Consider the following 13553-nt stretch of genomic DNA (forward strand, 5'->3'; position numbering starts at 1 on the left):
TTTTACCCCACCTCGCTAAAGTAATAATTGTTTGTTTTAATATATTTAATACAACTTGGTAAGTCTACAAAATTATTGTGCAAAAAGCACTAATCAGAGACTTTACCATAGCTTACTATCACTTAGCAGTGAGTGTTAAAAATAAGACAAATATTGAAAACTAGGATGCGAATGATAAAACAATAGCTAATGTGAAAATCATCCCAGTTATTACCTCTTCTTAAACATAATGTATAGAAAAACGTTATATGGTAGTTTTGTTTATGTCTTTGTTTTGCTTAATGACACCACTAGAGCACATTGATTAATTAACCATCAGCTACTGGATGTCAAACATTTGGTAATCAACAGGAAATCCGCTACATTTTTTCCTCATGCAGCAAGCGATCTTTTACATGCAGTTTCCCACAGGAAAGCACAAAACAGTAAAGCACATACCTTTGAAAGCCGTTGACCAGCTGACTGTCTTAACGTCGCTTGTTTAGCTATTAAATAAACCCAGTCTTGCATGTTAATGTTTATTGATAGCTGCCTTATTGTATTGCAGGTGTTTGTATGAAATTAATAAAAACTGTTTGACGTCAAGCCGCCATCGACGAGACGTTAGCTCTGAAATTGTCAATGAAGTCATCAAGTCATCACAAGCTTTGTACAACTACTTGAATATAATTGACGAGATATTTGGAGACAAAAAGGTGTAAGTAACACATTTATCAAAACGCAAACTACATGGATAGATATTGGACAAAACTCGAGTATAATGGATAAGATATCTGTGGATATGGAAAGACGTAAATATCACACTTGGAAACAAATGAGAAGAGTATATATATATATATATATATATATATATATTACTACACTCGTTTTTGTTAGATATCACCTTTATGAAATGAGCTAACTCACGTTATTTGACTAAACGAAAGTGAGGTCAGATACAAAAAAAAAGTTTGCGTGTTTCGTAAAAATCATATCTAGCAAAACAGAGTGTGGTAGTTTAGGTTTTATCCACCTTCAAAAATTATATATTTGTACAACAATATGTAAATTCCTGCATTTTGAGTAGGCAAGTAAGAATTATGGGCTTAGGTGGTTTGATATCGGAAGCCTCTGCACTAAAGTTTTCAAATCCAGTGTGGCCGCTACGTTTTAATATTACCTATCTGTGATATTTATATTTTTGCACAGTTCTTTAAACTGTGTTTTTATTTAATTGTTGCATTTTTATCTTGATGTGAATCATCATTTAATGTTTTGCCTCTATCATAGTTTGACATCCAATAGCCGATGTATTTTTCGTGCTGGGGTGTCGTTAAACATTCATTCATTCATTCATTGCAAAACAATTCGTTATACAAATGTAAGAGTGACAATACACATCTCAAATAAAAGGTATTTGTTAGTCTATAATGCAAATAAAAATAAAGTGTAATTGCCAATTAAATATTCTGCTATGCGGTTCACAGCACATTGATAAAAGAGTACAATTTGATAATAGTGATTAGTTACAAATGTATTTAACCTTTTGTCGCTATGGAGCAGACGAGACACTGTGATGTGTGCATGATCATTACACATATTATGAGCGCAAAGAAAAATATACAAAATAGCAGCCGGTTTGTCTAGATTCTGTTGACAACTTCTTTACAATACTGATGGTGCATACGATATTGTGAAGACACTGCTATATATTGACAAGGTGAGTAATAAAGCTTAATTCCCTAGAAGTGTTACACTATGCTTAGCTGATGAAGTGTTTGTTTATTCAATTAACACATAATATGTATCACTGATATACATGTAACTATAACAAAACTATGTTTATCGTAGGTTTGATCTTGATGCCACTTGGTACAATGGTTTCAAGTTGGCCATAGCTGATGACAGCGTTTCGGGATCGCTGCTGTCCAAGAGTGAAGTGTCTTCCATTACAAGTCCTTTTAATGAGACCCAACGAGCAACACTGCACAAGTTCCTGATCCGCTGGAACAACACGGTGGCTGCCTGGCAGAATGGATCACTGATTAGACTGTCATCTGATGCTAACGTCATTCCATACAACAAGCTGAATAGACCGTTTAATCAGTATAAACGGGACAGCAAGAAGGCCAAAGATGTAAGTTTTAAATGATGTCTGTACTTGAGTTTCGATAAATTATTGTATTACATCTGAGAGTTACGACGGCACTTGCTAAGGCCTCGATCTGCCAACTATAGCTGAGAGTTAGGACGCCAGTCGTGGAGGCCTCGATCTTCCAACTATATCTCAGAGTTTGGACGCCAGTTGTGGAAGCCTAGATTTGCCAACTATAGCTGAGAGTTAGGACGCCAGTTGTGGAGGCCTCGATCTTCCAACTATATCTCAGAGTTAGGACGGCAGTTGTGGAAGCCTAGATGTGCCAACTATAGCTGAGAGTTAGGACGCCATTCGTGGAGGCCTCGATCTTCCAACTATATCTCAGAGTTTGGACACCAGTTGTGGAAGCCTAGATTTGCCAACTATAGCTGAGAGTTAGGACGCCAGTTGTGGAGGCCTCGATCTGCCAACTATATCTCAGTTAGGACGGCAGTTGTGGAAGCCTCGATCTGCCAACTATATCTCAGAGTTAGAACGCCAGTCGTGGAAGGCTCGATCTGCCAACTATATCTCAGAGTTAGGACGCCAGTCGTGGAAGCCTCGATCTGCCAACTATATCTCAGAGTTAGGACGCCAGTCATGGAAGCTTCGATCTGCCAACCATATCTCAGAGTTAGGACGCCAGTTGTGGAGGCCTCGATCTGCCAACTATATCTCAGAGTTAGGACGCCAATCGTGGAAGCTTCGATCTGCCAACTATATCTCAGAGTTAGCACGCCAGTTGTGAAAGCCTCGATTTGCCAACTATATCTCAGAGTTAGGACAGCAGTTGTGGAGGCCTCGATCTGCCAACTATAGCTGAGAGTTAGGACGGCAGTTGTGTAGGCCTCGATCTGCCAACTATAACTGAGAGTTAGGACGCCAGTTGTGTAGGTCTCGATCTGCCAACTATAGCTGAGAGTTAGGACGGCAGTTGTGTAGGCCTCGATCTGCCAACTATAACTGAGAGTTAGGACGCTAGTTGTGGAGGCCTCGATCTGCCAACTATAGCTGAGTGTTAGGACGGCAGTTGTGTAGGCCTCGATCTGCCAACTATATCTCAGAGTTAGGACACCAGTCGTGGAGGTCTCGATTTGCCAACTATATCTCAGAGTTAGGACGCCAGTCGTGTAGGCCTCGATCTGCCAACTATAACTGAGAGTTAGGACAGCAGTTGTGGAGGCCTCGATCTGCCAACTATAACTGAGAGTTAGGACGCCAGTTGTGTAGGCCTCGATCTGCCAACTATAGCTGAGAGTTAGGACGCCCGTTGTGTAGGCCTCGATCTGCCAACTATAGCTGAGAGTTAGGACGCCAGTTGTGGAGGCCTCGATCTGCCAACTATAACTGAGAGTTAGGACGCCAGTTGTGGAGGCCTCGATCTGCCAACTATAACAGAGAGTTCGGACGCCAGTTGTGGAGGCCTCGATCTGCCAACTATAACTGAGAGTTAGGACGCCAGTGGTGGAGGCCTCTATCTGCCAACTATAGCTGACAGTTAGGACGTCAGTTGTGGTGGCCTCGATCTGCCCACTATAGCTGATAGTTAGGACGCTAGTTGTGGAGGCTTCTATATGCCAACTATAGCTGATAGTTAGGACGCCAGTTGTGGAGGCCTCGACCTGCCAACTATAGCTGATAGTTAGGACGCTAGTTGTGGAGGCCTCGACCTGCCAACTATAGCTGATAGTTAGGACGCTAGTTGTGGAGGCCACTATATGCCAACTATAGCTGATAGTTAGGACGCCAGTTGTGGAGGCCTTGATCTGCCAACTATAGCTGATAGTTAGGACGCTAGTTGTGGAGGCCTCGATCTGCCAACGATAGCCGATAGTTAGGACGCCAGTTGTGGAGGCCTCTATTTGCCAACTATATCTCAGAGTTAGGACGCCATTTGTGGAGGCCTCTATATGCCAACTATATCTCAGAGTTAGGACGCCAGTTGTGGAGGCCTCGATCTGCCAACTATAACTGAGAGTTAGGACGCCAGTTGTGGAGGCCTCGATCTGCCAACTATAACTGAGAGTTTGGACGCCAGCTGTGGAAGCCTAGATTTGCCAACTATAGCTGAGAGTTAGGACGCCAGTTGTGGAGGCCTCGATCTGCCAACTATAACTGAGAGTTTGGACGCCAGTTGTGGAAGCCTAGATTTGCGAACTATAGCTGAGAGTTAGGACGCCAGTTCTGGAGGCCTCGTCTTCTAAATGTTATTGGAATGGAAAAGTCAGATCTATACATGCAGGACCCACATAGAGTGTTTGAAAGTGGGGGTTGGGCAGGGGTTGGGGGCGCTATCAATGCGATGGCCCGGGTAATTACAATGTGAGGGCGTGATAGACACGGACCTGTTAGGGGGATTTACTGGTTTGCGCCGTCGAGATGATTATCAATTGCTGGTGTTTATATACGGCATTTGCAGCCTTCTGATCACCATAACAGAAAATTGGGCTGGGGAGATGGGTTGGACATGGTCCCGACATGCCTCCTCCCACTTCCACGGCCCCTGTCATAAAGACATCTTACTGCTGTGTACAATATTACAGTAGAAACAAGCATTTTGAGAGTACTGCTAAAACAATATATGTGTCCTACCAGGCTCAGCATATGCTCGTATCTCTTAAGATCAAAGGTAATAACTCTGTCAAAAATGGGTAAACACAATGAAAGTAAAACAAAATATGAAACTGTAAATTGTAAAGCTATACAGAAAATGTCAGTTCAGTATCTTGAGGCATTGCGAAAGACATCCGGAAAACTATATGTGGGACAGACGGACAAACACATTAACAGACAGACGGACAGACGGACAGAAGGATGGAGACAAAACTGGTATGGGGCTAATAAGCACTATTGAAGTTTCTTTTTCTGGGGGTGGGATTTAGCTCAGTCGGTTGTGTGCTCGCTTGAGCTGTTTGCGTCACAGGATCGAACCACCTTGGTAGATCCATTCAACTGATTGGGTGTTTCTTGTTCCAACCAGTGCTCCACAACTGGTACCACAACTGTGCTTTCCTGTCTGTAGGAAAGTGTATATAAAAGATCCCTTTAGGAAAAATGTTGCGGGTTTCCTCTGATGACCACGTGTTAGAATTACCAAATGTTGACATCCAATAGCCAATGATTAATTAGTCAATGTGCTCTAGTGGTGTCGTTAAACAAAACAAACTTTAACTTTTTCTTTTTCTGTTTCTGTTTTAGAGAGGATATGGATCTATATTTGACTACTTTGACAATACAGTACAAACTTATAACAATAATGAGAGAAAAAAGGTGAGATTGCATTTTTAATTTTGTTTGACCAAACCTTAATAAAACTAGACATCCATAGATACATTTCTATGCATTGTAATAATTGATCCAATAATCAATGAAGATATGAACATCAAAGGCGTCGGGAGCCGCAAATATTTCGCAAAGTTTTGTGAATACGTCCCGAATTGCGTTATGCTTCAAACTCCGTCCGGTTTGTTGTCTTGTGCACGGTTCGCGCAATCTACATCCGATTTGTTATTGTCTGTTTATCGTACATTTGTGAGGTTTTTCTTCACAGTTTGGGAACATTTCCATCAACAATAAAGTTTACACAAGTAAGTGTCTGAATACAAAACTTTACAAACCCTTAAAACCATTAACGTTACTTAAGTCGTTTTTGTTTATTCCTTAAAATTACAGATATCAGGTTCAGTTGATTCGTAGAAATTAAGTTAAAATGGAGGAAGATAAATTAGCATTCGGTGCGTCTCACATGTGCCACACCAATAAGACAAAGCCATTTAATTTTTATGATTTCTATGCCTACTGTTATATATTTTTTCAATTATTATATTCGATTTGCAAAATGTATGCTGCATTTTGTTTCCCTACAGTCGCAGTGGTGTAGAGGCATGGGGTCCGTACCCCCCAATCAAACCATTTTTTTATAACTGTATTAAAGTTTGTAAAATCATACATACATACATACACACATGCATATATAGTGTGGGTGCCCCCACCCCAACCCCATCCCACAATATGGTTGTTCCCAGTATAAAATCATGGATACGCCAGTGTACCATAGTGAATAGTAGATATAGTCCATTCAGGACAATTGTAAATAATTTTGAGTGTATACATTGTTTTAATTAAGAATCAATTAATTAGAAAAATTATTATTTACAAACTATTCACTGGTATTCATGAACGTAATACCTATCTTTATTATATACATAGCAATGAAATATATAGATCTACGGCAACCATAAAAGTGATATCCGGTGAAAAATCATATTTTCACAGTATTTTAGCTTAAGTGAAAATATAGAAATCGTATCTACTTTTTTGTAAAAGTTCATTAAATTATCTCCGTCTGTCTCGTTTCTTCGTATTTAAGTTTGATGATTACCAATGCATCTAATCGTATTTTAAAAATACAAAAATGTAATTTAAACAACTGTACCTATAAAACAAATGATATGAAGTGCAATTACGATACAATATCTAAAACGAATTGAATACGAAGCTAAATAATGACGACACAGTGTACTTTCATTGAGTATAAGTGTAAGAATTTAACGGCGTTCGATTGGATTTGCTTTTGTGAGGTCTTTTGGAGGATCTCTTTGTCAGGTATGTTTGCACAGCAGTATTATTAAATAAACACTAATTTAATAATTAAATAAATATAACTTTTATTCAAATTTCTTTTTAAAAGTTTATGGTCAAGTAAATTTTCTGGAAAAGTTCTATCGGAAGAAATATATAATGACATTATGTGTTTTCGATAGGATAAGCGAAATATATTAACAAAAAGCGAAAGATATTGTCAAAAATTAAGAAAGATGTATATATAATAAATAGTCCATTTCATGGTGTTTTTTCGAATAGAATTTTTAGGTCAACTCGTGATGTGTAAAAATCATATTGGTTTTCACACATCTCTCGTTGACATAAAAATCATATTAAAACCCCCATGAAATAGCCTTTATGTATTGACATCAAGTGTTGTTAGCGATCATGGGGGAAAACTGACTGCTTTTGACACTTTTAAAAATATTAATCAAAGAGGTCTTCCACTGTGCAGAAGTGTATGTTTTACCATGCAGTGGCTTTAAAAGTAAAAAATAACGAACTGCATGCACATAAAGAGTTTTTTTTTCCAAACGTACTTTACTAGAATGGATTCATTTTACGTCCATGTTGGTTTTGTTTCGTTAACCGATTGGAATATATTTTATTTCATAAATATAGAATATTCTTTTCGTGAGTATAGTATTCGTGTTTTTCTAGTTAGCCAAACGCAGTTTGGGACGTCGATGTGATATATACATACATACATACATACATATACAGATACAGGCAGGCACATGTGTGCACATACACGGGATACACACATACACTGTTTTCAAGGATACAACATTCACACTATTCAGAGTGTAAGTGATTGTTGTCTTGGTATTTATCTGATTTATTTCGTAGAAGGGTGGTGATGATGGTGTCTGTGCCAAGGTGCGAGTGAGGATTGTACAAGAACTTGTTCTTACGAGAGACGCTTTCAATGCTCGTCTTGAAATTGAGAATGGTGAGGATTCAGCCTTGGAAGACATCAGAGTGACAATCAATATCCAGGCAACGTATGGAGATGGAACTGCAGCTGACAACTTATTTTCTATAGGTATTTTTTTCCCTAATAAATGCAGATTTCAGCATTATTCAGTTAAGCTGAATCCTAACCAGACGCGAAAGACGCGAATGATACGAGCGATTATTTTAGAAATCATTGACTGCAATTGCCGTATCCTAACCGGACGCGTGCCTTGCAACAGATTTATCTGTCACGCCGTAGGCCTACGCGTGCAGTTAGTATAGTGATTGAAATCAGTGATTTCTCAAATAATCGCTCACATCGCTCGCGGATAGCTAGGATACAGCTTAACTGTTTTCAACATTTTAATAACATTTATATGTCAAAATCTCCTCTGGACTCGTCTTTTGTGCAATGAATCATTGTTTATCGACATCTCATCACATTCTATGAGCTTTTATTGTATATCGTATGGTGTACTTTGTGTACAGTGTAAAAAATGGAACCACTGCCACCACACATATACTAATACTGTCAAACATCAGCAGAGGATGTTTTATATATACACTTCCCCGAGCAAGACAACACATACCATGTCCATTGAAAAAATAACTATGAGCACTAGACGGTTGGAATGAGATGGATTGGTCCTTTGATCTATCGCTTACCAGATGTGTGAACTATGATTGTGGCACTGCCAACATCCTCTTCATCCTGTCGTGTTTACCAATTCGTGTTCTTATATAATGTTTCTAAAACCGTAGGTGTACATTCATGGGAAAACCTCATGATTGTAACAATATAAATTTATCACAGGTGTAGGATTTCATAACCTACTATTCTGACATATGCAAATAATATTAAAGGGGCATTCCTGAGTTTGCTGCTATTTTAAAGATGTTATCAACTAATAGAGACTTTTTAACGATTGTAATTACATATTTTTCACTTCATCAGGACCATAAAACTATTAAAAAGAAAAAGGTTTGCAACTCCGACCATCTCGGACGGAAGTAAAGTTTAACCTTTCAGGTCAACCAATCAGAAATTAAATAAATAACGCCGGGAAAAGATCGTACAAAATACCAAAAAGTAAACAGAAGAAGCCAAAAGTACCGAACAGGTGTAGCGACATTAGTACTGGAATAAAATAAAATAATAATACAGTAATATCTATATATATATATATATATATATATATATATATATATATATATATATATATATATATATATATATATATATATATTGACATTGAGATATTATAGTTTTTTAATTACTTTGTATAATATCTACATTTGGCATTTTATTGCAACTTTATAAACCAGTTTAGAGATTTAAAAAGTTTAATTAATTATTTTTCAATTATTTCAAGTCAGTTTTCACATTTATATTTTTGCGTTCTGTGTCGGGAAAACGCTTGTTAAGCCTTGTAACAATATAGGCTACCTGTTAGTGGTTGGGACGCTAATTTATGGTAATAAAACAAGCTTTCTGATAATTATTGCAAATATTAATCATATTTTAAATTTCATGATACAATTATACTTGTATTATTATTATTATTATCTTTCTTCTTTTTTTTTTCTTTCTCTTTGACCATAGCAATATTTTCAGGGGTTTGTATGTAGGCTAGTGCGTGCCTTAGAGGGTTCTTTTGACGGGTATATTGTGGTATATTGAGCATATTTAAATTATCCTGTCATCAAGTGCCTATGGGAAAGACGTGTTGTGATTTTTAGTTGGAAAATAAGTAATTCAATAAAACTGAGTAGGGCGAGATTTCAGGAGAAAATTAGTATATAAATACGTGTGAGTTTTGTCCCCTGAGCTTAAGTATTATTTTAGGTAGAATTTGTATAATTTTTAGTAAATATGCTGGTAGATAGTAATTTCTTAACCGTCAACAATTATTTCTACGTCAAACAAGGTGAATAGAATAGGTTATTTGGTAATAGTAATATAGGATTATTTATTATATTACTAATGTAGTTTTATTCTGAAATCTAGCGATCTGACGGGAAAATGTTTATAGTTCACGCCAGGGTTGTTGATCTACCACCAGATCTGGCGTATAGTTATTGAAGCAGAAGTTAGATTTGTCACCACTAGACCTGGCCTATAGTGGTTTAGTTCACCACCAGATCTGGCGAATAGTAGTTTACCACCAGATCTGGCGTATATTGAAGCAGAAGTTAGATTTGCCGCCACCAGACCTGGCGAACACTGTTGTTTAGTTCACCACCAGAACTGGCGAATAACTGTGTAGTTTATCACCAGATCTGGCGAATAGTAGTTTACCACCAGATCTGGCGTATAGTTTAATAGTTTACCAGGATTTAGAGTTTACTTAGTAACCTTCACTAGCGATTTACTTACATAAATAAAGCAAGGACAAACTTAGGAATTTAGAAAGAGCTTTAGTTGAATAAAGTCAAAACAAGGACACACTTGGGAACTTAGCATTTACTAGTATAAATAAAGTTTACTATTTAATTATAAAGTATATTTTGTGTTCATTTCCAGTTAAGTGTTTATTAATGGAAGTTTCAAGTTGATGACTCGAGCAAACGAACCCTGATACATTTTGTCTGTGTAATCACACTCGCAGGATGTGTTCGCGACAATATGTAAGTTTAATCGTAGAAATATTTTATTAGTCGGAAACATCTTACAATGCAGCAAACCCAGGAATGTCCCTTTAAGAATTATTCGATATATAAATTTGATATATAAATACGTTATTAATTTAGTTTCCACTCTAATTTTCTTACACTATGTTGATTACAGGTTCCCCGAAGCTGTCTGGTCTGACTGGTGTTGATGGAACCGGCTCACTGGGTAGGGGTGTCTCAGGGTCTTCAGAATGGCTCATCATCCCATACTCCACAGCTGCCGTCAAGGATGACACACTGTATGACGTCGGTGGACGACTGTCCTATACTGTTGCTGGTTCAAATTTCTCAGTTCCCCTTCTTCCAGATACCATAACAGTGAAACCAAACCCCAGTCTCATAGTGCACTATTTCCATGACAAATATGTCCAAGGTGATGATCCAATGACAAAGAACATTACAGAGCCAGTTGTTCCATTTTCTCTTGCTGTCATGATATCCAATGGCGCTTATGGCACAGCACGTCAGTTAAAAATTACATCGGCCCAGCCAGAAATTATTGAAAATGAAAAAGGATTGCTGATTTCTTTTAAAATAATTGGAGCACAGCTGGGGAACAAACCTGTTACTCCATCCTTGTCGATCAACTTTGGCGATATTGATTCTTTTGAAACAAAAACAGCGAGGTGGCTGTTAACATCCTCACTAAAAGGCAAGTTCTACAACTACTCTGCTACTTTCGAGAATATCAATCCACTTGGAGACCCACAGCTCTCTGTTCTGGAGAAACTGGACTATCACGATCTCATCCATTTGGTCCGGATCGAACATCCAGATGATGATCAGCTTGATGATTTCTTGGTCAATGATGTTGTCGACGAAGATGAGTTGCCCGATGCACTCTATGACAGTTCAAATGGGTTCTACTCGACTCATGTAGTTGTCAGCCAGGTCGTGAAGTTTCAGTTTGTCAAAACAGATACACACCAATCCAGCACCTATACAATTGTAAACCTTTCAGTATCAGTGTCTAGTGACGATACAGATGTTTATGGGTACACACGAGTAGTTAACAACGTAACTCAACTCCCTTTGGTCCAGGTAATCAGATCAGATGGAAAACAGATACTGGTGGGAAAGAATGCATGGTTGACCTCTCATTACCACGATACGAATTACCTTCATGTCTTTGATTTGTACAGAAATGCATCAGCACGTGCATCGTATCAATTAATTTTTGGACGAGGTAAACCATACATCTCCATTTCAAAAAATGTAACTGATGTCACCTCTCGAACTCATACTAATGCTGAAACTAGTGTGACCTCTGCAATTCAAACTGATGGTGAAACTAGTGTGACCTCTGCAACTCAAACTGATGGTGAAACTAGTGTGACCTCTGACACTCAAACTGATGGTGAAAATATTGTGACCTCTCCATCTAACTTGAGACCCAATGACACCAGACCTGCACCAACAACACCACATCTTACAGCATCAGCCACAGCAATAAAAGCGGTTGTGGTGTCTGTAGTTGCTATAACCATGTACTCGATGTCATTAATAATCATACATAATTAATTGATCTCATTCAGAACTTAATTCTGAATATATCGATTCATTATTAGTGATGTGTTTCTGTACCACAGAAGACGTCATTATTTTATAATGAAACAAAATGTTGTGGGCTGGTAAATGTAAACATGTTAATGCCAACAAGTCGACGAGTTTCAAAATACTAATGATTTTGTCATTCATATTACGAACGTTTGGATCAAGTGGATTTCAAATCATTGTTTTTATTCTGTCTAGAACATTTAATTATCCAGGTCAAGAAGTCCCACTCAAGATTTCCTCATTTGATTGTATAATAGTTAAATGCAAACTACTAAATATTTCATTTTGCACACAAACTGTTATATATTGGAAACCAGTTAACTTTTACTTAGATTATAACATACATTTCGCATTCTGTTACTTGCAAATTGTTGTTTCGATATTCGGCCTATCTCCAACAGTGGCAGAACCCTAAGTTTTATAAGACAACAACGTTTAAAAATATAACTTGTATTGATCAGGAAGGGCGTGCAACTTTTAAAAAGAGCATCTTCAGTATTTAAAAATACATCAACTTGCGTTCCCAAGATCACCACTAGTTTCACACTATAAATAAATAAATCAGTTGTTTTCCTTTTTCTATACACTCGATATTTCGGGGCACTTCGAATTCAAGGGGTGCGCAACCCGTACCCCAGTATCCGCACATGGATCCACACCTGCTATGGTCTATATTTTATAGAATTGATATTGTTTGTTTAATTGCGAATTTTCTTTTGTGTTTGCATGTTTATTTTGTTATTGTTGATGTTTGTTTTCCTTTTTTGTGGGTCTCTCTCTCTCTCTCTCTCTCTCTCTCTCTCTCTCTCTCTCTCTCTCTCTCTCTCTCTCTCTCTCTCTCTCTCTCTCTCTCTCACTGTTGTGGTTGTTATTATATAGCTTCTTGTTTTAACTAGATTGTGGTTTTGGTTGAACGCCTGTATATGGCTTAGTACTACATTTTATAGTTTTCTAGAATATAATTTGCTTTTGTTTTCTACTCTATAGTTTATTATTTTCACCAGATGTTTAAAAAATATTTACTGTGTTTTGGAGGGAGTATTTGTGTGTGTGTGTGTGTGTGTGTGTGTGTGTGTGTATGCGCGTGCGTGTGTGTGTGTCTGTGTGTGTTGGTTTTATTACTTTTTATATTTTGTTTTTATTTTGTTTACCTTTAAATTTCGTTTAATTTAATTGATATTTTTGCTTTGGTACTCAGCTTATTATTTTAACCAGATTAGAGTTTTGGTATATGGTGTAGTGCTATTTTCATTTCTAGGGAATATATTTGTTATTTTTGCTATCTGTTATAATATGTAATTTCAATCAGATTATGATTTTGGTTGAAAACCTGTTTACAATGTAGCTTTATTTTATTTTATTTTTTTATAGAATACATTTTGTAGTTTGATAGTTTTTATTCTGTTAAAGGCATATTGTCACAGATCACTGACCTATTTAATGGTCTAACAAAGTATTACCGGAACAAAAAATAATTTGATTTGTTCCTAAATGTACTTTATTTAACCATCTTCCTAACCACCATACTCCATTTATTAATGATATTTTGTAAAAAAAAAAAAATGAATTATGGCAATGGTCCATAATTCAAAAACTAAAATTGCCAAGAGGGTTGACATGGATTTCACTCTATCATGGTTCAGTT

The 13553-nt window shown here is 37.3% G+C and overlaps 1 protein-coding gene across 2 annotated transcripts in view; it reads left to right on the forward strand.

Moving 5' to 3' along the window:
* The window catches only part of LOC121369231, a 56583-nt gene extending 43208 nt beyond the window's left edge, over positions 1-13375 (forward strand). The window contains exons 23-28 of one of the 2 annotated variants that reach the window (XM_041494184.1): positions 548-697; positions 1831-2116; positions 5315-5386; positions 7571-7766; positions 10467-11672; positions 11709-13375. In XM_041494184.1, the coding sequence (XP_041350118.1) occupies positions 548-697; positions 1831-2116; positions 5315-5386; positions 7571-7766; positions 10467-11672; positions 11709-11872 (2074 nt within the window). In that variant the 3' untranslated portion in view covers positions 11873-13375. Of the gene's footprint in view, positions 1-547; positions 698-1830; positions 2117-5314; positions 5387-7570; positions 7767-10466 lie in introns of both variants that reach the window. The other variant, XM_041494183.1, reaches the window with a different exon arrangement.
* The last annotated feature ends 178 nt before the right edge of the window (positions 13376-13553 follow it).

The sequence above is a fragment of the Gigantopelta aegis genome, chromosome 3, assembly GCF_016097555.1.
Source record: "Gigantopelta aegis isolate Gae_Host chromosome 3, Gae_host_genome, whole genome shotgun sequence".
In the NCBI taxonomy this organism is placed as follows: domain Eukaryota; kingdom Metazoa; phylum Mollusca; class Gastropoda; order Neomphalida; family Peltospiridae; genus Gigantopelta; species Gigantopelta aegis.